Below are 24,248 nucleotides of genomic sequence, written 5' to 3' on the forward strand. Positions count from 1 at the left end.
CAAACACACACACACACACACACACACACACACACAAACACACACTCTGGTCATCAGGGTCAAACCTGACACCTTCCGCGTCCAGGAGATCAAGATCCTCCCTTCTAAGGCTAAGGTAGGATATCTGAGCCCAATAAACAGGCTGTTTCTCGATGTGTCTTTCCTTAAGGTAGGATATCTGAGCCCAATAAACAGGCTGTTTCTCGATGTGTCTTTCCTTAAGGTAGGATATCTGAGCCCAATAAACAGGCTGTTTCTCGATGTGTCTTTCCTTAAGGTAGGATATCTGAGCCCAATAAACAGGCTGTTTCTCGATGTGTCTTTCCTTAAGGTAGGATATCTGAGCCCAATAAACAGGCTGTTTCTCAATGCGTCTTTCCTTAAGGTAGGATATCTGAGCCCAATAAACAGGTTGTTTCTCAATGTGTCTTTCCTTAAGGTAGGATATCTGAGCCCAATAAACAGGCTGTTTCTCGATGTGTCTTTCCTTAAGGTAGGATATCTGAGCCCAATAAACAGGCTGTTTCTCGATGTGTCTTTCCTTAAGGTAGGATATCTGAGCCCAATAAACAGGCTGTTTCTCGATGTGTCTTTCCTTAAGGTAGGATATCTGAGCCCAATAAACAGGCTGTTTCTCGATGTGTCTTTCCTTAAGGTAGGATATCTGAGCCCAATAAACAGGCTGTTTCTCGATGTGTCTTTCCTTAAGGTAGGATATCTGAGCCCAATAAACAGGCTGTTTCTCGATGTGTCTTTCCTTAAGGTAGGATATCTGAGCCCAATAAACAGGCTGTTTCTCGATGTGTCTTTCCTTAAGGTAGGATATCTGAGCCCAATAAACAGGCTGTTTCTCGATGTGTCTTTCCTTAAGGTAGGATATCTGAGCCCAATAAACAGGCTGTTTCTCGATGTGTCTTTCCTTAAGGTAGGATATCTGAGCCCAATAAACAGGCTGTTTCTCAATGTGTCTTTCCTTAAGGTAGGATATCTGAGCCCAATAAACAGGCTGTTTCTCGATGTGTCTTTCCTTAAGGTAGGATATCTGAGCCCAATAAACAGGCTGTTTCTCAATGCGTCTTTCCTTAAGGTAGGATATCTGAGCCCAATAAACAGGTTGTTTCTCAATGTGTCTTTCCTTAAGGTAGGATATCTGAGCCCAATAAACAGGCTGTTTCTCAATGCGTCTTTCCTTAAGGTAGGATATCTGAGCCCAATAAACAGGCTGTTTCTCAATGCGTCTTTCCTTAAGGTAGGATATCTGAGCCCAATAAACAGGCTGTTTCTCAATGTGTCTTTCCTTAAGGTAGGATATCTGAGCCCAATAAACAGGCTGTTTCTCGATGTGTCTTTCCTTAAGGTAGGATATCTGAGCCCAATAAACAGGCTGTTTCTCAATGCGTCTTTCCTTAAGGTAGGATATCTGAGCCCAATAAACAGGCTGTTTCTCAATGCGTCTTTCCTTAAGGTAGGATATCTGAGCCCAATAAACAGGCTGTTTCTCAGTGTGTCTTTCCTCGGCTCCTCTTACTTTACTTCCTGCTCAGAAGGCATTGGAGGAAACTTCAGATCTGCTGTGTTGTGAGGAGGCAAGGAGAGATATACAAACCCCACTGAGCCACACACACACAAACAACACGGCTACTTCTCTCTCCTCCCTTCAGATCCAGGACATGGTATCCATCCGCCACACGGCGTCTAACGAGCAGCAGCGTACCACCATGATCCTGCTGTGTGAGGATGGCTCTCTGAGGATCTACATGGCCAACGTAGACAACACCTCCTACTGGCTCCAGCCCTCCCTGCAGCCCAGCTCGGCCATCTCCATCATGAAGCCTGTCAGGAAACGCAAGGCCGCTGCTGCCAGTGAGTTAAACTAACAACCCTTTCGTGGCATCAATCTGTCCGTCGGATGCCCCTCTGGTCCACTCAAATTTGTACTACGCTTTGGAATCCAAAACGCTCTCGTTTCACTTCACTCATTCAGTTTGGTTTCCCAGGCTACCAGTGCCAGGTTCTATCCTCCAAAATGCTTTAGACAACTGAATCAAGCACACACACACTTCTTCTAGTTTGAATATGCTAAAACGTTCAAAATGATCAATTGATATCTAATGAATTGTCTGTTCCACCTGCCGCTCTGTCCCAGCCACTCGTACCTCCAGTCAGGTGACGTTCCCGGTGGACTTCTTTGAGCACAACCAGCAGTTGACGGAGGTGGAGTTTGGAGGAAACGACCTCCTGCAGGTTTACAACGGACAGCAGATCAAACACAGACTCAACTCCACTGGGATGTATGTAGCCAACACTAAGGTATGAAGAAAGATGACTTTGTCTTTTGTTACAATGCCCACCTCTCCCTTCTAACTCGCTACAACTCTGGGCTTGGATAGAACTGCTCCGGGATAACTAGAAATACATTTCCAATCTTTCATAAACCTGTTTGATTATTGCCTTTTAGAATATACAGTACCAGTCAAACGTTTTGACCCACCTACTCATTCAAGGGTTTTTCTTTATTTTTACTATTTTCTGCATTGTATAATAATAGTGAAGACATCAAAACTATGAAATAACTCATATGGAATCATGTTGTAACCAAAACCATGTGTTAAACAAATCAAAATATATTTTACATTTTAGATTCTTCAAAGTAGCCACCCTTTGCCTTGATGACAGCTTTGCACACTCTTGGCATTCTCTCAACCAGCTTCATGAGGAATGCTTTTCCAACAGTCTTGAAGGAGTTCCCACATATGCTGAGCACTTGTTGGCTGCTTTTCCTTCACTCTGCGGTCCAACTCATCCAAAACCATCTCGATTGGGTTGAGGTCGGGTGATTGTGGAGGCCAGGTCATCTGATGCAGCACTCCATCACTCTCCTCCTTGGTCAAATAGCCCTTCCACAGCCTGGAGGTGTGTTGGGTCATTGTCCTGTTGAAAAACAAATGACAGTCCCACTAAGCCCAAACCAGATGGGATGGCGTATCGCTGCAGAATGCTGTGGTAGCCATGCTGGTTAAGTGTGCCTTGAATTCTAAATAAATCACAGACAGTGTCACCAGCAAAGCACCCCCACACCATCACACCTCCTCCTCCATGCTTCACGGTGGGAACCACACATGCGGAGATCATCCGTTCACCTACTCTGCGTCTCACAAAGACACAGCTGTTGGAACCAAAAATCTCACATTTGGACTCATCAGACCAAAGGACAGATTTCCACCGATCTAATGTCCATTGCTTGTGATTCTTGGCCCAAGCAGGTCTCTTCTTCTTATTGGTGTCCTTTAGTAGTGGTTTCTTTGCAGTACTTTGACCATGAAGGCCTGATTCACACAGTCTCCTCTGAACAGTTGATGTTGAGATGTGTCTGTTACTTGAACTCGTGAAACATTTATTTGGGCTGCTATTTCTGAGGCTGGTAACTCTAATGAACTTATCCTCTGCAGCAGAGGTAACTCTGGGTCTTCCATTTCTGTGGTGGTCCTCATGAGAGCCTGTTTCATCATAGTGCTTGATGGTTTTAGCGACTGCACTTTTCGGATTGACTGATCTTCATGTCTTAAAGTTATGATGGACTGTCGTTTCTCTTTGCTTATTTGACCTGTTCTTGACATAATATGGACTTGGTCTTTTACCAAATAGGGCTTTCTTCTGTATACCCCCCTACCTTGTCACAACACAGCTGATTGGCTCAAACGCATTAACTTTTAACAAGGCACACCTGTTAATTGAAATGCATTCCAGGTGACTACCTCATGAAGCTGGTTGAGAGAATGCCAAGAGTGTGCAAAGCTGTCATCAAGGCAAAGGGTGGCTATTTGAAGAATCTCAAATAGAAAATATATTTTGATTTGTTTAACACTTTTTTGGTTACCACATGATTCCATATGTGTCATTTCAATAGTTTTGATCTCTTCACTATTATTCTACATTGTAGAAAATAGTAAAAAATAAAGAAAAACCTTGGAATGAGCAGGTGTTCTAAAACTTTTGACCGGTATAGTTTTTTTAATGGAAGGCTGTGGAACCATTTTGGAGGACAAAGTTACACATGCACACTGTATTTCTACATGCTGTTCAGACTGCCCCCTTTTTCTCATCTTAATGACATGGTTATCTGTTCCCCCCCCCCTCTGCCCAGCCTGGAGGCTTCACAGTAGAGACGGTAAACAACAACATCTCCATGGTGATGACAGGCATGCGGGTGCAGGTGGGCACCCAGGCCGTCGAGCGGGCGCCCTCTTACCTGGAGATCTTTGGGCGCACCATGCAGATGAACATGACCCGGGCTCGCTGGTTCGACTTCCCCTTCACCAGGGAGGAGGCTCTGCAGGCAGACAAGAAACTCTCCATCTTCAGTAAGAACACAGGATGTGATGTCACAGTTTTCCTCACAGAAACCCGACTAGTCCTGGACTAAAACACACATTCAATGGAGATGGTAATCCAGAGCTAGGTTTAGTATGGGTCGGCAAACTGGCCCTGAGATATGTGCCAATCTAGTGTTCAATATGGGCTAGTTTGGTTATACACTGAAAGCGTGAACATTTATCTACTGTGCAAATTGCTTAACATCTGAAAAATGTAAATTTTCCCTCGAGTCGTAAACGTCTGCCCGCTGTCTCCGACTAACCTCTCCTTTTTCTTCCATCCTCCAGTCGGAGCGTCAGTGGACCCGGCGGGCGTCACCATGCTGGACTCTATAAAGATCTATGGTAAAACCAAGGAGCAGTTTGGCTGGCCTGACGAGCCCCCCGAGGACTTCCCCTCGGCCTCCGTCAACAACGTGTGCTCTCCCAACCTCAACACCGGCAACGGCACCGGGGAAGGTGACATCGTCTCGCCAACCTCCACCGGCGGCACCGTGCTGGAGAGGTTAGTGTTAAAGGTCACGGGCAAACGTAACAGGGTTCAAAGGTTAACCAAAGGGTCCACTAGACTAGAGACAGGTTCCCACAAGAAGCTCCAAAACGGTGAGGGATTTATCCAAAAATAAACACTTATTTTGTTTTCCATGCAAAACATTTTGCTACAATGTGCCCTAATGAACACGACCCAAGCTACAACCAGTAGAATAGCATTAGCTGTAGAACTTATAGTCTCTCTGTAATATAGTTCCCTCTCTCCTCACCCCTCAGTCTCTCTGTAATATAGTTCCCTCTCTCCTGACCCCTCAGTCTCCCTGTAATATAGTTCCCTCTCTCCTGACCCCTCAGTCTCCCTGTAATATAGTTCCCTCTCTCCTCACCCCTCAGTCTCTCTGTAATATAGTTCCCTCTCTCCTGACCCCTCAGTCTCCCTGTAATATAGTTCCCTCTCTCCTGACCCCTCAGTCTCCCTGTAATATAGTTCCCTCTCTCCTGACCCCTCAGTCTCCCTGTAAAATAGTTCCTCTCTCCTGACCCCTCAGTCTCTCTGTAATATAGTTCCCTCTCTCCTCACCCCTCAGTCTCCCTGTAATATAGTTCCTCTCTCCTGACCCCTCAGTCTCCCTGTAATATAGTTCCCCCTCTCCTCACCCCTCAGTCTCTCTGTAATATAGTTCCCTCTCTCCTGACCCCTCAGTCTCTCTGTAATATAGTTCCCTCTCTCCTCACCCCTCAGTCTCTCTGTAATATAGTTCCCTCTCTCCTCACCCCTCAGTCTCTCTGTAATATAGTTCCCTCTCTCCTCACCCCTCAGTCTCTCTGTAATATAGTTCCTCTCTCCTCACCCCTCAGTCTCTCTGTAATATAGTTCCCTCTCTCCTCACCCCTCAGTCTCCTTGTAATATAGTTCCCTCTCTCCTGACCTTTGTCTCCCTGTAAAATAGTTCCTCTCTCCTGACCCCTCAGTCTCTCTGTAATATAGTTCCCCCTCTCCTCACCCCTCAGTCTCCCTGTAATATAGTTCCCTCTCTCCTGACCCCTCAGTCTCCCTGTAAAATAGTTCCCTCTCTCCTGACCCCTCAGTCTCCCTGTAAAATAGTTCCCTCTCTCCTGACCCCTCAGTCTCTCTGTAATATAGTTCCCCTCTCCTCACCCCTCAGTCTCTCTGTAATATAGTTCCTATCTCCTCACCCCTCAGTCTCTCTGTAATATAGTTCCCTCTCTCCTCACCCCTCAGTCTCTCTGTAATATAGTTCCCTCTCTCCTCACCCCTCAGTCTCTCTGTAATATAGTTCCCTCTCTCCTCACCCCTCAGTCTCTCTGTAATATAGTTCCCTCTCTCCTCACCCCCCAGTCTCTCTGTAATATAGTTCCTCTCTCCTCACCCCTCAGTCTCTCTGTAATATAGTTCCCTCTCTCCTCACCCCTCAGTCTCTCTGTAATATAGTTCCCTCTCTCCTCACCCCTCAGTCTCTCTGTAATATAGTTCCTCTCTCCTCACCCCTCAGTCTCTCTGTAATATAGTTCCTCTCTCCTGACCCCTCAGTCTCTCTGTAATATAGTTCCCTCTCTCCTCACCCCTCAGTCTCCCTGTAATATAGTTCCTCTCTCCTCACCCCTCAGTCTCCCTGTAATATAGTTCCTCTCTCCTCACCCCTCAGTCTCTCTGTAATATAGTTCCCTCTCTCCTCACCCCTCAGTCTCTCTGTAATATAGTTCCTCTCTCCTGACCCCTCAGTCTCTCTGTAATATAGTTCCTCTCTCCTCACCCCTCAGTCTCCCTGTAATATAGTTCCCTCTCTCCTCACCCCTCAGTCTCCCTGTAATATAGTTCCTCTCTCCTCACCCCTCAGTCTCTCTGTAATATAGTTCCCTCTCTCCTCACCCCTCAGTCTCTCTGTAATATAGTTCCCTCTCTCCTGACCCCTCAGTCTCTCTGTAATATAGTTCCCTCTCTCCTCACCCCTCAGTCTCTCTGTAATATAGTTCCCTCTCTCCTCACCCCTCAGTCTCTCTGTAATATAGTTCCCTCTCTCCTCACCCCTCAGTCTCTCTGTAATATAGTTCCTATCTCCTCACCCCTCAGTCTCTCTGTAATATAGTTCCCTCTCTCCTCACCCCTCAGTCTCTCTGTAATATAGTTCCTATCTCCTCACCCCTCAGTCTCTCTGTAATATAGTTCTCTCTCTCCTCACCCCTCAGTCTCTCTGTAATATAGTTCCCTCTCTCCTCACCCCTCAGTCTCTCTGTAATATAGTTCCCTCTCTCCTCACCCCCCAGTCTCTCTGTAATATAGTTCCTCTCTCCTCACCCCTCAGTCTCTCTGTAATATAGTTTCCTCTCTCCTGACCCCTCAGTCTCCCTGTAATATAGTTCCTATCTCCTCACCCCTCAGTCTCTCTGTAATATAGTTCTCTCTCTCCTCACCCCTCAGTCTCTCTGTAATATAGTTCCCTCTCTCCTCACCCCTCAGTCTCTCTGTAATATAGTTCCCTCTCTCCTCACCCCCCAGTCTCTCTGTAATATAGTTCCTCTCTCCTCACCCCTCAGTCTCTCTGTAATATAGTTCCCTATCTCCTCACCCCTCAGTCTCTCTGTAATATAGTTCCCTCTCTCCTGACCCCTCAGTCTCTCTGTAATATAGTTCCCTATCTCCTCACCCCTCAGTCTCTCTGTAATATAGTTCCCTCTCTCCTCACCCCTCAGTCTCTCTGTAATATAGTTCCTCTCTCCTGACCCCTCAGTCTCTCTGTAATATAGTTCCCTCTCTCCTCACCCCTCAGTCTCTCTGTAATATAGTTCCCTCTCTCCTCACCCCTCAGTCTCTCTGTAATATAGTTCCTCTCTCCTCACCCCTCAGTCTCTCTGTAATATAGTTCCTCTCTCCTCACCCCTCAGTCTCTCTGTAATATAGTTCCCTCTCTCCTCACCCCCCAGTCTCTCTGTAATATAGTTCCTATCTCCTCACCCTCAGTCTCTCTGTAATATAGTTCCCTCTCTCCTCACCCCTCAGTCTCCCTGTAATATAGTTCCCTCTCTCCTCACCCTCAGTCTCTCTGTAATATAGTTTCCCTCTCTCCTCACCCCTCAGTCTCTCTGTAATATAGTTTCCTCTCTCCTCACCCCTCAGTCTCTCTGTAATATAGTTCCCTCTCTCCTCACCCCTCAGTCTCCCTGTAATATAGTTCCCTCTCTCCTCACCCCTCAGTCTCTCTGTAATATAGTTCCTCTCTCCTCACCCCTCAGTCTCCCTGTAATATAGTTCCTATCTCCTCACCCCTCAGTCTCTCTGTAATATAGTTCCTCTCTCCTCACCCCTCAGTCTCCCTGTAATATAGTTCCTCTCTCCTCACCCCTCAGTCTCTCTGTAATATAGTTCCTCTCTCCTCACCCCTCAGTCTCCCTGTAATATAGTTCCCTCTCTCCTCACCCCCCAGTCTCTCTGTAATATAGTTCCTCTCTCCTCACCCCCTCAGTCTCTCTGTAATATAGTTCCCTCTCTCCTCACCCTCAGTCTCTCTGTAATATAGTTCCCTCTCTCCTCACCCCCCAGTCTCTCTGTAATATAGTTCCCTATCTCCTCACCCCTCAGTCTCTCTGTAATATAGTTCCCTCTCTCCTCACCCCTCAGTCTCCCTGTAATATAGTTCCCTCTCTCCTCACCCCTCAGTCTCTCTGTAATATAGTTCCCTCTCTCCTCACCCCTCAGTCTCTCTGTAATATAGTTCCCTCTCTCCTCACCCCTCAGTCTCCCTGTAATATAGTTCCCTCTCTCCCTCACCCTCAGTCTCTCTGTAATATAGTTCCTCTCTCCTCACCCCTCAGTCTCCCTGTAATATAGTCCCTCTCTCCTCACCCCTCAGTCTCTCTGTAATATAGTTCCTCTCTCCTCACCCCTCAGTCTCTCTGTAATATAGTTCCCTCTCTCCTCACCCCCTCAGTCTCTCTGTAATATAGTCCCTCTCTCCTCACCCCTCAGTCTCTCTGTAATATAGTTCCTCTCTCCTCACCCCTCAGTCTCTCTGTAATATAGTTCCTCTCTCCTCACCCCTCAGTCTCTCTGTAATATAGTTCCCTATCTCCTCACCCCTCAGTCTCTCTGTAATATAGTTCCCCCTCTCCTCACCCCTCAGTCTCTCTGTAATATAGTTCCTCTCTCCTCACCCCTCAGTCTCTCTGTAATATAGTTCCCTATCTCCTCACCCCTCAGTCTCTCTGTAATATAGTTCCCTCTCTCCTCACCCCTCAGTCTCTCTGTAATATAGTTCCTATCTCCTCACCCCTCAGTCTCTCTGTAATATAGTTCCCTCTCTCCTCACCCCTCAGTCTCTCTGTAATATAGTTCCTATCTCCTCACCCCTCAGTCTCCCTGTAATATAGTTCCTCTCTCCTCACCCCTCAGTCTCTCTGTAATATAGTTCCCTCTCTCCTCACCCCTCAGTCTCTCTGTAATATAGTTCCCTCTCTCCTGACCCCTCAGTCTCTCTGTAATATAGTTCCCTCTCTCCTCACCCCTCAGTCTCTCTGTAATATAGTTCCCTCTCTCCTCACCCCTCAGTCTCTCTGTAATATAGTTCCTCTCTCCTCACCCCTCAGCCCGTGGAGTCTGTATAGTAGGGTCAGGAATTTAGGTGGTGGTAGTTGTGTGTGTGTGTGTGTGTGAGAGAGAGAGAGAGTGTTTGTGTCTATCTGTGTGTGTGTGTGTGTGTGTGTATGTGTGTGTGTGTGTGTGTGTGTGCGGGTCCGCTGCATGGCTGCAATCATAATGGCTTGTTGTTCTGCTTCTTCCTCTGTTCACCAATTTTCTTCTTCTTGGTTTCTTTCTGTGATCCTCACACATTGTTTTTCTTCTTCTCGGTTTCTTTCTATGATCCTCACACATTGTTTTTCTTCTTCTCGGTTTCTTTCTGTGATCCTCACACATTGTTTTTATTTTTCTCGGTTTCTTTCTGTGATCCTCACACATTGTTTTTCTTTTTCTTTGCTCCCAAAAATACAATCAATAAAAAAGTTGTGAAACTGAGTCCTTATCAACCTTGGACCGGTTAGTAACCGCTCTTTCTCTGCTTGTTAGCATGGTGTGTGTGTGTGTGCGTAGAGGAGAGAGTGTGTGTGTGTTTGTGTGAGTGTGTGTGTGTTTGTGCGTGCGTGTGAGACTGAACATGACATGTGAAATGCACTCTTCAAAAATATCATCATTCTGATGTTTGCTCTAACAATGCAACTCATTATTACAACAAGGCTTGTTCTCACTTTAAACATTGAATGGATGTTTGATGGAAGTTTATTTTTATTTTTATTCAATAGACTAGCTTAGACTTGATTTGAAGTTGTTTTTGATTGATTGTTTGATATATTGATTATTGATTAATTGATCAATTAATTCACTACTCCTTAGGTTGGTGGTGAGCTCTCTGGAAGCACTGGAGAGCTGCTTTGCTGTGGGCTCCTCCAATGAAAAGGCAAGGTCTTCACTACATCTTTCACAGAGAAAGACGCTCTCGTTTCACACTACGCTGTTGTTGTTTTTTTTGCATTGTCCAAATCAGGCCCACAATCCTCAATTTAGTACCAATGTAGTAGTATTTTGTCTGTTGTAAAACTAGACAGAAACAGAAGCTGCATGTTGAGTGGTCTTATTATATAGCTTTACAAGACAGAAACCATCTCTGTAGCTACCTACCTCTGTAGCTCAGCTGGTAGAGCATGGCGCTTGTAACGCCAGGGTTGTGGGTTCGATCCCCGGGACCACCCATACGCAAAAATGTATGCACACATGACTGTAAGTCGCTTTGGATAAAAGCGTCTGCTAAATGGCATATTATTATTATTATTATTATTATTATTATTATATTATTATTATATTATGTGTAGTAAACTATATAAATTGTGTATGTGACGGTTCAGGAGAAGAACAAGGCTGCAGCGCTGGAGTTAGCCACCTTGCTCCTGTCCATGTCCACTCCCTCTGGGGTTCAGCAGCAGACCAAAGGCCTGCTGGCCAGCCTACACACCAGCCGTACTGCCTACCACAACCACAAGGTAACTAACATACACACCAGCCGTACTGCCTACCACAACCACAAGGTAACTAACATACACACCAGCCGTACTGCCTACCACAACCACAAGGTAACTAACATACACACCAGCCGTACTGCCTACCACAACCACAAGGTAACTAACATACACACCAGCCGTACTGCCTACCACAACCACAAGGTAACTAGCCTACACACCAGCCGTACTGCCTACACACAACCACAAGGTAACTAACATACACACCAGCCGTACTGCCTACCACAACCACAAGGTAACTAACATACACACCAGCCGTACTGCCTACCACAACCACAAGGTAACTAACATACACACCAGCCGTACTGCCTACCACAACCACAAGGTAACTAACATACACACCAGCCGATGCCTACCACAACCACAAGGTAACTAACATACACACCAGCCGTACTGCCTACCACAACCACAAGGTAACTAGCATACACACCAGCCGTACTGCCTACCACAACCACAAGGTAACTAACATACACACCAGCCGTACTGCCTACCACAACCACAAGGTAACTAACATACACACCAGCCGTACTGCCTACCACAACCACAAGGTAACTAGCCTACACACCAGCCGTACTGCCTACCACAACCCAAGGTAACTAACACTACACACCAGCCGTACTGCCTACCACAACCACAAGGTAACTAACATACACACCAGCCGTACTGCCTACCACAACCACAAGGTAACTAACATACACACCAGCCGTACTGCCTACCACAACCACAAGGTAACTAACATACACACCAGCCGTACTGCCTACCACAACCACAAGGTAACTAGCATACACACCAGCCGTACTGCCTACCACAACCACAAGGTAACTAACATACACACCAGCCGTACTGCCTACCACAACCACAAGGTAACTAACATACACACCAGCCGTACTGCCTACCACAACCACAAGGTAACTAGCATACACACCAGCCGTACTGCCTACCACAACCACAAGGTAACTAGCCTACACACCAGCCGTACTGCCTACCACAACCACAAGGTAACTAATTTTCCCATGACAAACGTTTTCTTCTCCTCCATGAAAACTGAATTGTCCCTCTTTGAAGCCTAATGAGGTTTCCACTTTGTGCTTAATGAATGCGAGATTGCATTCCTGAGACCACTCCCACTCACCCCTCTCTCCCATAACTTCTCTCTCTCCTAGGACCAGTCCCACTCACCCCTCTCTCCCATAACTTCTCTCTCTCCTAGGACCAGTCCCACTCACCCCTCTCTCCCATAACTTCTCTCTCTCCTAGGACCAGTCCCACTCACCCCTCTCTCCCATAACTTCTCTCTCTCCTAGGACCAGTCCCACTCACCCCTCTCTCCCATAACTTCTCTCTCTCCTAGGACCAGTCCCACTCACCCCTCTCTCTCCCATAACTTCTCTCTCTCCTAGGACCAGTCCCACTCACCCCTCTCTCCCATAACTTCTCTCTCCCCAAGGACCAGTCCCACTCACCCCTCTCTCTCCCATAACTTCTCTCTCTCCTAGGACCAGTCCCACTCACCCCTCTCTCTCCCATAACTTCTCTCTCTCCTAGGACCAGTCCCACTCACCCCTCTCTCCCATAACTTCTCTCTCTCCTAGGACCAGTCCCACTCACCCCTCTCTCCCATAACTTCTCTCTCTCCTAGGACCAGTCCCACTCACCCCTCTCTCCCATAACTTCTCTCTCTCCTAGGACCAGTCGCTGCTCAGCAACGCGGTGCAGTGTCTGAACAGCTGTAGTCGTGACAGCAGAGACCTGGACCCTGACGTGTTCCAGAGGCTGGTCATCACCGCACGCTCCATCGCCATAATGAGACCCAATAACCTGGTGCACTTCACTGAGACCAAGCCCCCTAATATTGATACAGGTAAAAACCTATTCACTGAGACCAAGCCCCCTAAAATTGATACAGGTAAAAACCTATTCACTGAGACCAAGCCCCCTAATATTGATACAGGTAAAAACCTATTCACTGAGACCAAGCCCCCTAAAATTGATACAGGTAAAAACCTATTCACTGAGACCAAGCCCCCTAATATTGATACAGGTAAAAACCTATTCACTGAGACCAAGCCCCCTAATATTGATACAGGTAAAAACCTATTCACTGAGACCAAGCCCCCTAATATTGATACAGGTAAAAACCTATTCACTGAGACCAAGCCCCCTAATATTGATACAGGTAAAAACCTATTCACTGAGACCAAGCCCCCTAATATTGATACAGGTAAAAACCTATTCACTGAGACCATGCCCCCTAATATTGATACAGGTAAAAACCTATTCACTGAGACCAAGCCCCCTAATATTGATACAGGTAAAAACCTACCCACTCTAGTTTTAGATCAGTTTATGGGTGGTCCTCTGTAGCTCAGTTGGTAGAGCACGGCGCTTGTAACGCCAGGGTAGTGGGTTCGATCCCCGGGACCACCCATACGTAAAAATGTATGCACACGTGACTGTAAGTCGCTTTGGATAAAAGCGTCTGCTAAATGGGATATTATTTATATTATAGTTTAGGCTGTACACTTCATATTGACTAGTCAGCTGTTCCCGTCACTAGATGAAGCCTCTCCTGTTGTGTTAATACTCTCCGTCACCACTACATGAATGTATTGTCTCCACAATCACTATTAGGAAACAGTTCCATCACACTGCTTCATTCAGGTCCATGATAGAGGTCGAAGGGTACAATATGGTGTAACACTTCTTGTTTGTTTCTTTGTTCAGAGATGACCGAGGAGGGTCAGAAACAGATGGACAGTGAGGGATGTAACTTCATCATGCAGCTGGTCAATAACTTCTGGAAGCTCCACGCACTCAAACCAAAGAACGCTTTCCTGGCCCCAGCCTGTCTGCCAGGTAAACTAACATTGCCTTTCCTGGCCCCTGCCTGTCTGCCAGGTAAACTAACATCGTCTCATAGCTGGGTAGTGTTCCATTTGGCAAAACATTTTGTCGAACCCACATTTTTGTTGCTACGGTGTGCCCTACCTGGAACATTTTGATCCACTGTGACGTTTTTCCGGACGTTGGTGGAGACTAATTTTATGAATCGTCAATCGATCAATCATTGTTTCTCTCCAGGTCTGACCCACATTGAAGCCACAGTGAACGCATTGGTGGACATCATCCATGGCTACTGCACCTGTGAGCTGGACTACATTAACGTGGCCTCCAAGATATACATGCAGATGCTGCTGTGCCCCGTACGTTCCTCAGTAATACTTTAGAGACACACACTTATAAGTAACACTGATTCTTCAGCATTTAGTCTACTGTAGCCCTGTGAAATTTTCAATAGTAATTTAGCTGTGTTGATCCTGGATCGTCATTTAGCTGTGTTGATCCTGGATCGTCATTTTGCAGTGTTGATCCTGGATCGTCATTTAGCTGTGTTGATCCTGGATCGTCATTTAGCTGTGTTGATCCTGGATCGTCATTTAGCTGTGTTGATCCTGGATCGTCATTTAGCTGTGTTGATCCTGGATCGTCATTTAGCTGTGTTGATCCTGGATCGTCATTTAGCTGTGTTGATCCTGGATCGTCATTTAGCTGTGTTGATCCTGGATCGTCATTTAGCTGTGTTGATCCTGGATTGTCATTTAGCTGTGTTGATCCTGGATCGTCATTTAGCTGTGTTAATTCTGGATCGTCATTTACCAGTGTTTTATTGTTGTGGATCGTTGATCCTGTGTTCAGACTTGACCAACTTGTGTTTCTTTCCCTAAATGATGTAAAAAGGGCATTATAAAATATATTTCAGTGATTAATTCTGATCTGTATTCCAGGACACGTCTGTGAGCTTTGCCTGTAAGCAAGCACTGATCCGAGTGCTCCGACCCAGGAACAAACACCGTCACGTGACTCTTCCGTCTCCCCCACGCTCCAACACACCCATGGGTAGGTATCCAGTTATTTCTTACCCCTGAGTCAGACCAGGGCTTTCCAACCCTGTTTTCCTGGAGAGCTATCCTCCTGTAGGTTTTCACTTCAATCCTATTTTGTAACTAATCTGATTCAGTTGATGAACCAGCTAATCATTAGAATCAGGTGTGTTAGATTAGGGTTGGAGCAAAAACCTAGAGGACGGCAGCTCACCAGGAACAGGGTTGGAGTTAAACCTAGAGGACTGTAGCTCTCCAGGATCAGGGTTGGAGTTAAACCTAGAGGACTGTAGCTCTCCAGGAACAGGGTTGGAGTTAAACCTAGAGGACTGTAGCTCTCCAGGAACAGGGTTGGAGTTAAACCTAGAGGACTATAGCTCTCCAGGATCAGGGTTGGAGTTAAACCTAGAGGACTGTAGCTCTCCAGGATCAGGGTTGGAGTTAAACCTAGAGGACTGTAGCTCTCCAGGAACAGGGTTGGAGTTAAACCTAGAGGACTGTAGCTCTCCAGGAACAGGGTTGGATAGCCCTGAACTAGACCAATAGAAGGGCCAGATAAAGTGTTTGCAAGTTAATTTCAGAACGGTATCTTTAAAAAACACACCAAATAACAGTAACATTTGTTTCGACTTTTCAGTTCGTATATCTGTATTTGAATTTTTTTCAACATCTTCTGCTCTATTAATCCCTTCAAGAGTTAGGAGCAAACGCTTGTACAAATCAGAAACCCCTATAAATGTTTCCATCGTCACTGAGTGTTCTCTGTCCCCTCTCTTTTTCCCCTCCTCCTCCTGTTCCTCCTCCTCTCCTCTCTCCCTGTTCCTCCTCCTCTCCTCTCTCCCTGCTCCTCCTCCTCTCCTCTCTCCCTGTTCCTCCTCCTCTCCTCTCTCCCTGTTCCTCCTCTCTCCCTGTTCCTCCTCCTCTCTCCCTGTTCCTCCTCCTCTCCTCTCTCCCTGCTCCTCCTCCTCTCCTTGTTCCTCCTCTCTCCCTGTTCCTCCTCCTCTCCTCTCTCCCTGCTCCTCCTCCTCTCCTCTCTCCCTGCTCCTCCTCCTCTCCCTGTTCCTCCTCTCTCCCTATTCCTCCTCCTCTCCTCTCTCCCTGTTCCTCCTCTCCCTGTTCCTCCTCCTCCTCTCCCTGTTCCTCCTCCTCCTCTCCCTGTTCCTCCTCTCTCCCTGTTCCTCCTCTCTCCCTGTTCCTCCTCCTCTCCCTGTTCCTCCTTCTCTCCCTGTTCCTCCTCTCTCCCTGTTCCTCCTCCTCTCTCCCTGTTCCTCCTCCTTTCTCCCTGTTCCTCCTCCTCTTCCTATTCCTCCTCCTCTCCTCTCTCTCCTTGTTCCTCCTCCTCTCCTCTCTCCTTGTTCCTCCTCCTCTCCTCTCTCCCTGTTCCTCCTCCTCTCCTCTCTCTCCCTATTCCTCCTCCTCTCCTCTCCTCTCTCCCTGTTCCTCCTCCTCTCCTCTCTCCCTGTTCCTCCTCCTCTCTCCTCTCTCCCTGTTCCTCCTCCTCTCTCCTCTCTCCCTGTTCCTCCTCCTCTCTCCCTGTTCCTCCTTTTCCAGGAGACAAAGACGATGATGATGAGGATGATGTTGATGACAAGATGCAGCCGTCGGGGCTGACGGGAGGAGATGGGGGCAGGCAGGAGATTCAGGAGCAGGGTGAGGTCGACCACGGCGACTTTGAGATGGTGGTGAGTCTCTTTGAGATGGTGGTGAGTCTGGTCCAACCGCTAGTGTCCACTCCTCCTCACCCACTCCTCATACACGCTCCTCACACACTGTAGTAATCTAGGGTCCACTCCTCCTCACACACTGTAGTAATCTAGGGTCTGATTAGGGTTGGGCGAGTAAACTAGGGGTTAGGGTTGAGCGATATTACCACAGCACAGAACAGACACCGTATCTATGTTGTTTAGCTGTTTTAAGGAACGTATCCTATGTCCCCTTGTATCTCCGTTCCATAGGCTAAATCAATATGACCGAAGGCTACGCTTCATCGTTTTATGCATGACTTTCTCCTGATCAAAGAATGAATGTAGTTCCAACTCAAAGTTATTTGAATAGCCTGACAACAAAGCCATGGGACTCGTAATGATGGAACTAACAATATCAATAGTTTATAGAAAATGTTTTATGAAAGTCCGTCCATGCGATGGTTGAAAACCAAATGGCCCGTAACCTATCGTCATTCCTCCAACTGGCCTATCATACAAGCTTTAATACAAGTTAAGGTTATGAACAGTGACTTATTTCCCAAATATTCTAGTTTGCAAAGGTGTTGTCCTAATGTTGTGGCTTTCAAAAATAACAAGACTGAAAGTCTATCGCCTAAGCCAAGGCAAGGATATTCTCAATCACAGCTTTATGATAGATAGATCGAACAAACAATATTATTAATTTTTCTATTATTTTATGAGGCAAATAAAGCAATTATTATCCAGTTGTGAAGATGGTAGACTGCTTATTTCCAGCCCATGATGTCGCTACGGTAAGACAGACCCTTCCTCATCAGACAGTCACTGCTCCATCAAAGCGCGCCACACACACAAGCCTGCTCCATGCTGAAGCTCCTCCAACAGAAAGGAATATTAGAAAATATTTGCCTGCACTTAGCCTCTGCCCAGGCTTTCAACAACATTATCTTTCGTCATGATTGGCCCAGGCTTTCAACAACATTATCTTTCGTCATGATTGGTCCAGGCTTTCAACAACATTATATTTCGTCATGATTGGTCCAGGCTTTCAACAGCATTACCTTTCGTCATGATTGGTCCAGGCTTTCAACAACATTATCTTTCGTCATGATTGGTCCAGGCTTTCAACAACATTATCTTTCGTCATGATTGGTCCAGGCTTTCAACAGCATTACCTTTCGTCATGATTGGTCCAGGCTTTCAACAACATTATCTTTCGTCATGATTGGTCCAGGCTTTCAACAACATTACCTTTCGTCATGATTGGTCCAGGCTTTCAACAACATTACCTTTCGTCGCGATTGGTCCAGGCTTTCAACAACATTACCTTTCGTCATGATTGGTCCAGGCTTTCAACAACATTATCTTTCGTCATGATTGGTCCAGGCTTTCAACAACATTACCTTTCGTCATGATTGGTCCAGGCTTTCAACAACATTATCTTTCGTCATGATTGGTCCAGGCTTTCAACAACATTACCTTTCGTCATGATTGGTCCAGGCTTTCAACAACATTACCTTTCGTCATGATTGGTCCAGGCTTTCAACAACATTACCTTTCGTCATGATTCGTCCAGTTGCATTCGATTTCTCGCTATAGCCCAACTGTTGTGTTAGCTGAGGTTTTGTTTGGGGGATCTGATAGGGGGCGAAAGCATGTTTTATGGGTTACATAATCATGATGTTTTATGGGTACATAATCATGTTTTATGGGTACATAATCATGATAGGACAAAGGTTGACATCGCCCAACCCTATAGTGATCTAGTGTCCACTCCTCCTCACACTCCCTACACACAACCGCTAGTGGCCACTCCTCCCCATACACTCTTCCTCACACACTTCTCACACAGGGTAGTGGCCACTTCTACTCTCACTTTCTAGTGCCCACTCCACCTCACACATTCTCTACACACTATCTTTCTCCCGTTCCTTCAATTCACATATCCAGGGCCTAAAATTAACACCTGCCAAATTGCGGGTAGATTTTGTAATTGGCGGGTAATATGTCTATTTCACTAGCCACATTGGCAGGTGCTCAGGGCTCCACAGTACGAGCATTTCACTCGCATTTGTGAAGAAAAAAATAGTCAAGCATGATCACATTTATAGTAAAATAAATGCTGCAGTAGCTGTTTTCAAAGTATTTCTGCCGTTTTTGTTTCATAGCTGGTAAAATAATCGCGCACAGTCAAAGAACTACAAATCCTATATAGCGTGTTCAACCTCGCGCTGCAACACTGCCTGGCTGGGGGCTGTGCGCACGTGAAAAGCTGAGTGAAAGAATCATTTTTAGAAGCGCTGCGCACAGCCTTAGCCGTTGGTCTAATTTACTTGAAACGAACGTCTACTGAAGTGAAACCTGGGCCTTGTGTTTCTTGGCTATTTACATTGTTTTGTTCACAGGCTAGTTTTTTTTTCTTCTTCTATGGTTGAGTTTCAACTGCTAGGGGAGAAAATGCAACACCTTCTAGTCAGACTCAGCCTCACAGGCACAAACATGACTCACGTCGCGTTACCACGGTAACCTCCCACCCTTAAAGGGGCGGGTAAACATTTTTGTCTCATCTGTAATATTTTGGTTAAAAGACTAGGGTCGCAAAAAATGTGATTAAACAATATATCACATTACTTCTTACTAGTAATACATTTATTGTTTTAGAAACATTACAAAGCATGCTCATCCGTTTTTGTTTTGTTGGTGTAATTTTAGAGGGGGGGGAAATATTTTGGCTGGTAAAAAAAATCTGATTGCCTATCTGATTGCCTGGTAGATTTTTAAAACTACCTGCCATAGCGGCTGGTGGACCAAAAAGTTAATTTTAGGCCCTGCAAATAGCCATATGCGATATGTACAACATGTGTATTTATTTATTTATTTATTTAAACACACAAAAATACTGTTCACGATGAAACATTTTTTTAAAATGTTATCTGTCGTTTTGATACAGTTTGCTTATTGTCTGTTGTGTCTTGTCTGTGTGTCTCTCTCTCTCCAGTCCGAGTCGATGGTTCTGGAGACAGCAGGGAATGTGAACAACGGGAACCCGTCTCCCCTGGAGGCTCTGCTGGCCGGCGCCGAGGGCTTCCCCCCCATGCTGGACATCCCCCCAGACGCAGACGACGAGACCATGGTGGAGCTGGCCATCGCACTGAGTCTCCAGCAGGAGCAGCAAGGTCAATACTCACTAAGACCACACCACCGTGAGAGTCATTCACTTGAATATTCAAATTCTAATTAATACTCCGGTCCAGATAATACATCTTGTGTTACTTAATCTGGATTGCCAATAATCTTTTGCCTGAAAAAAAAAAAAAAAAAAAGTTATCTAAAATGTTTATCAACTGACTGTTTCTGCATTCTTGCTTGACATGATAGCATAGTTGGCTAATGCTAGCATCGCCATCGAGATCAATGCACTGTTTGCGTGGGAGTTGAGGTTTGACAGCCCCTTTTGTAGTTGTAATATTCTAGGCTCCAGCAGCAGTGCCCTGGACCTCCAGTCTCTGGGTCTGTCAGATCAGGCTCACTGTAGCAGTGAACTGTGTTTGTGTGGCGGTCTAGGTGTGTTGGTAATGATGTTGTGGTATGTTGTTCCAGGCTCCAGCAGCAGTGCCCTGGGTCTCCAGTCTCTGGGTCTGTCGGGCCAGGCTCCCAGCTCCTCGTCACTGGACGCAGGCACCCTGTCTGACACCACCGCATCAGGTAATGAAGCCCGTCTACACACAGACTACTACTACTTCTCTTCTAAATCTGTTTTAAAATGACCACTTCTCTTCTAAATCTGTTTTAAAATGACCACTTCTCTTCTAAATCTGTTTTAAAATGACCACTTCTCTTCTAAATCTGTTTTAAAATGACCACTTCTCTTCTAAATCTGTTTTAAAACGACCACTTCTCTTCTAAATCTGTTTTAAAACTACTACTTCTCTTCTAAATCTGTTTTAAAACTACTACTTCTCTTCTAAATCTGTTTTAAAATGACCACTTCTCTTCTAAATCTGTTTTAAAATGACCACTTCTCTTCTAAATCTGTTTTAAAATGACCACTTCTCTTCTAAATCTGTTTTAAAACGACCACTTCTCTTCTAAATCTGTTTTAAAACGACCACTTCTCTTCTAAATCTGTTTTAAAACTACCACTTCTCTTCTATATCTGTTTTAAAACTACCACTTCTCTTCTATATCTGTTTTAAAACTACCACTTCTCTTCTAAATCTGTTTTAAAACTACCACTTCTCTTCTAAATCTGTTTTAAAACTACCACTTCTCTTCTATATCTGTTTTAAAACACCACTTTCAGGGACGGTTTAAGCCTATTGGTTCTCCATTGAAAGTGTATTTTAGTTCAAGACTTGATCTGTGTTTGGGCACAATAGAGGAGGGAGGGTGTTTCTCCTGTAACAGCTGTGGTTATGCTTCTAGAGGAGGGAGGGTGTTTCTCCTATAACAGCTGTGGTTATGCTTCTAGAGGAGGGAGGGTGTTTCTCCTATAACAGCTGTGGTTATGCTTCTAGAGGAGGGAGGGTGTTTCTCCTGTAACAGCTGTGGTTATGCTTCTAGAGGAGGGAGGGTGTTTCTCCTGTAACAGCTGTGGTTATGCTTCTAGAGGAGGGAGGGTGTTTCTCCTGTAACAGCTGTGGTTATGCTTCTAGAGGAGGGAGGGTGTTTCTCCTATAACAGCTGTGGTTATGCTTCTAGAGGAGGGAGGGTGTTTCTCCTGTAACAGCTGTGGTTATGCTTCTTGAAGAGGGAGGGTGTTTTTCCTGTAACAGCTGTGGTTATGCTTCTAGAGGAGGGAGGGTGTTTCTCCTGTAACAGCTGTGGTTATGCTTCTTGAAGAGGGAGGGTGTTTTTCCTGTAACAGCTGTGGTTATGCTTCCAGCCCCAGCATCAGATGACGAGGGGAGCACGGCCGCCACGGACGGTTCTACGCTACGCACCTCTCCGGCCGAGCACGGGGGCAGCGTGGGGTCCGAGAGCGGGGGGTCTGCCATCGACTCGGTGGCAGGGGAACACAGTGGTGAGTTGACACACAGCGGAACACTGATGCCCTATTCAAATCACTTTCCTTGAAGTTAATCTGATTTAGAAATGACTGGACAGGTGAAAGCCATGTGATGGAGCTGTTGTATTCATCTGTCCAATCATGTCTAATTAGTAATTATTTCAAAGGAAAGGAGGAAGGAAGGATGCACTTTTGAGCCATTTTTTGAATCGCGACTAACCCCTTTTTACCCACTAAACCCCCTAGGGCACTTGTTGAAGGCCTGTTTCCTCATGTTCGTTCTCTTGTCTCTGTAGTGTCAGGCTGCAGCAGTGCGTACGGGGACACAACCGTGGAGGGCAACCCAGCAGGACCAGGCAGCGTGAGCTCCAGCACAGGGGCCATCAGCACCAACACAGCCCAGCAGGAGGGAGACGGATCGGACGGAGAGACAGAGGGGGACATCCACACCAGCAACAGGTCAGGAGCCACCGGGTTCAACGTGGTGTTTTGATTCTAGATTGTATTACATGGTATGTACTTCCCCCATTTTGAACTTTACGCTGTTTGGAGTGGTGGTTCTTGGAAACTGTGCGATTTGACATCACTTCTTAATAATAATAATAATAATATGCCATTTAGCAGACGCTTTTATCCAAAGCGACTTACAGTCATGCGTGCATACATTTTTGTGTATGGGTGGTCCCGGGGATCGAACCCACTACCTTGGCGTTACAAGTGCCGTGCTCTACCAGCTGAGCTACAGAGGACCACACTCACGGGAAAGAAGAATCTCTAAGGAGATTTCTGTTTGCGTATCTGATACCGGTGCATATATCTATCAATCTAACCATGCCTGTTTTCTCTATGGCAACAGTGTAATAAATAGAGTTGTGTTTTTGTTTTCTGATGTCCTTCCTGCATCTTTGTTCCAGACTCCACGTGGTGCGCCTGATGCTTCTGGAGCGACTCCTACACCACCTGCCCCAGCTGGACAGTGTAGGAGGAGTCCATGCCATACCCTACATGCAGGTACTGTTGTACTGGCCTTTCATCCACTCACACCTGTCTTTTCATACTGGCAATGCTTTTGCAGATACCGGCTGTTTTGGAAGGGTTTGTAATGATTGTGATATGTGTTTTTTTTGTTGTTTTTTTTTACCTCCCTTTTGTTGAATGGAATGATTGGAAGTGTGTATCTCAAATGGCACCCTGGTCAGAGGTAGTGCACTATATAGGGAATAGGGTGCCATTTTGGGACCTAACCTCAGTCTTTCTGGATGTAGAGCATCTGCTTTAAATGACTGAAATGTCAATGTAATGCAGGTGGTCCTGATGCTGACCTCTGACCTGGATGGGGAAGACGACAAGGACAAGGGAGCCCTGGACGACCTGCTGGCTCTACTCATCGCCGAGCTGGGCATGCACAGGAAGGTACCTACCGTGTGTGTGTGTGTGGCGACGTCAGATCCTTGCTCCGTCCTTGTTTCCTCAATTCCTCTCAAAGCACATTGGAGGAGAGGGCCCCACCGTCTGACCTCCTCCAATGAGCTTTGAGAGGAAATGGGTAAACGAGGACGAAGGAAGAAAGGAAATGATGTAACGTTTTTCAGATTCAGACACGTAGGGCTGTGGCGGTCAATACATTCTGTCTGCCGGTCTCACGGTAATTGACCGTTAATGAACATCAACACGTTTAGCATCTCCTGGGCTTCCACACACAGCCTACAAGCCACTGATGCAGACCTTTGGAACATCTACATTTAAAAAAAGTCTAATAAATCAATTATATATAGCCTACACCATCACAATAAACCATTATTTATTTTAGACAGGTCCAAATAATCATGTTATGAAGAAAATGTAGTCTATTTCAGAAGAACAGAATAGCATACTCTGCATTGTGTTAGGTCCTGATGTGGCTATGCCATATAGCTGTGGGCTACACTAGTTCATTTAGCAGGCAAGATTTGCTTAGAATTCCGTGGCATTATTTTATAGTATTTTATAGTATGAAGAATACAATTGAACAAAGCTGAATAAAATAGAAAGGATATTTTCTCCAAACGATTTGAGGGAGTGCGCACATGCGGCTATTCTGTGTTGAGCGGTTAACAAAGAAACAGGTACTCCTATATGCTTAATTTAGAGTTATTTATGCAAATGTAGTTCTACAAACGTTGGGCTTACATATTTAGATTTTTAATACATTGTAAGACTGCATTATGCGACTGTTTTTTTTTTAAAAGGTTGCATGAAAGGGAAGTGCTCTGCTCAGTTTTTTTGCACAGGCTGCACACACTTCATCAGTCTCTCATTCACAGTTTGACAAGTACTTGATAATATTCTCACCAGGCCTCGTATTTCCCAGTGACACCCCCCTTGTGTGGACGTGATGCCCCCTAAAAAAAATCCATGCCTTGTGGCCGTTGTGCCCTTGGGCTGAATATAATAATTATAATTCCCTTCCCCCGGTTGCCAATCGCTGTGCTCCGAAGCACCTCTCACTCACATGGCTCTCTCAGATATCTCCGTTCTTATTAGCCAATGCCCGTTACGTGATCAGGTCCTTCTCACAGGCATCTCAGCTCCAAAGTAGGCTACAAGTGAAGACCCGACACATCGGGGACGTGCGTATTGAAGATTTTTAGAAGAACTGTCCACATTTTACTTTTCGTCAGCCAACAAGATGAGTCGGCCTAACGAACAGCAAAAGCACTAGCCTATGTCAATCTACTACTAGTCT

The 24,248-nt window shown here is 45.8% G+C and overlaps 1 protein-coding gene across 12 annotated transcripts in view; it reads left to right on the forward strand.

The window, feature by feature from the left end:
- Positions 1-24,248, forward strand: part of LOC121537745 (E3 ubiquitin-protein ligase UBR4-like) — a 126,731-nt gene that overhangs the window by 60,325 nt on the left and 42,158 nt on the right. For 5 of the 12 annotated variants that reach the window (XM_045207276.1, XM_045207279.1, XM_045207284.1 and 2 more), the window contains exons 46-63: positions 1,662-1,863; positions 2,147-2,310; positions 4,145-4,361; positions 4,662-4,878; positions 9,883-9,915; positions 10,270-10,333; positions 10,779-10,913; positions 12,636-12,810; positions 13,674-13,805; positions 14,031-14,152; positions 14,735-14,846; positions 16,382-16,533; positions 19,514-19,718; positions 20,116-20,220; positions 21,401-21,538; positions 21,820-21,982; positions 22,438-22,534; positions 22,829-22,936. In XM_045207276.1, the coding sequence (XP_045063211.1) occupies positions 1,662-1,863; positions 2,147-2,310; positions 4,145-4,361; positions 4,662-4,878; positions 9,883-9,915; positions 10,270-10,333; positions 10,779-10,913; positions 12,636-12,810; positions 13,674-13,805; positions 14,031-14,152; positions 14,735-14,846; positions 16,382-16,533; positions 19,514-19,718; positions 20,116-20,220; positions 21,401-21,538; positions 21,820-21,982; positions 22,438-22,534; positions 22,829-22,936 (2,541 nt within the window). The remainder of the gene's footprint in view (positions 1-1,661; positions 1,864-2,146; positions 2,311-4,144; positions 4,362-4,661; positions 4,879-9,882; positions 9,916-10,269; positions 10,334-10,778; positions 10,914-12,635; positions 12,811-13,673; positions 13,806-14,030; positions 14,153-14,734; positions 14,847-16,381; positions 16,534-19,513; positions 19,719-20,115; positions 20,221-21,400; positions 21,539-21,819; positions 21,983-22,437; positions 22,535-22,828; positions 22,937-24,248) is intronic. The other 7 variants (XM_045207285.1, XM_045207286.1, XM_045207287.1 and 4 more) reach the window with 5 other exon arrangements.

The sequence above is a fragment of the Coregonus clupeaformis genome, chromosome 24, assembly GCF_020615455.1.
Source record: "Coregonus clupeaformis isolate EN_2021a chromosome 24, ASM2061545v1, whole genome shotgun sequence".
Lineage (NCBI taxonomy): Eukaryota > Metazoa > Chordata > Actinopteri > Salmoniformes > Salmonidae > Coregonus > Coregonus clupeaformis.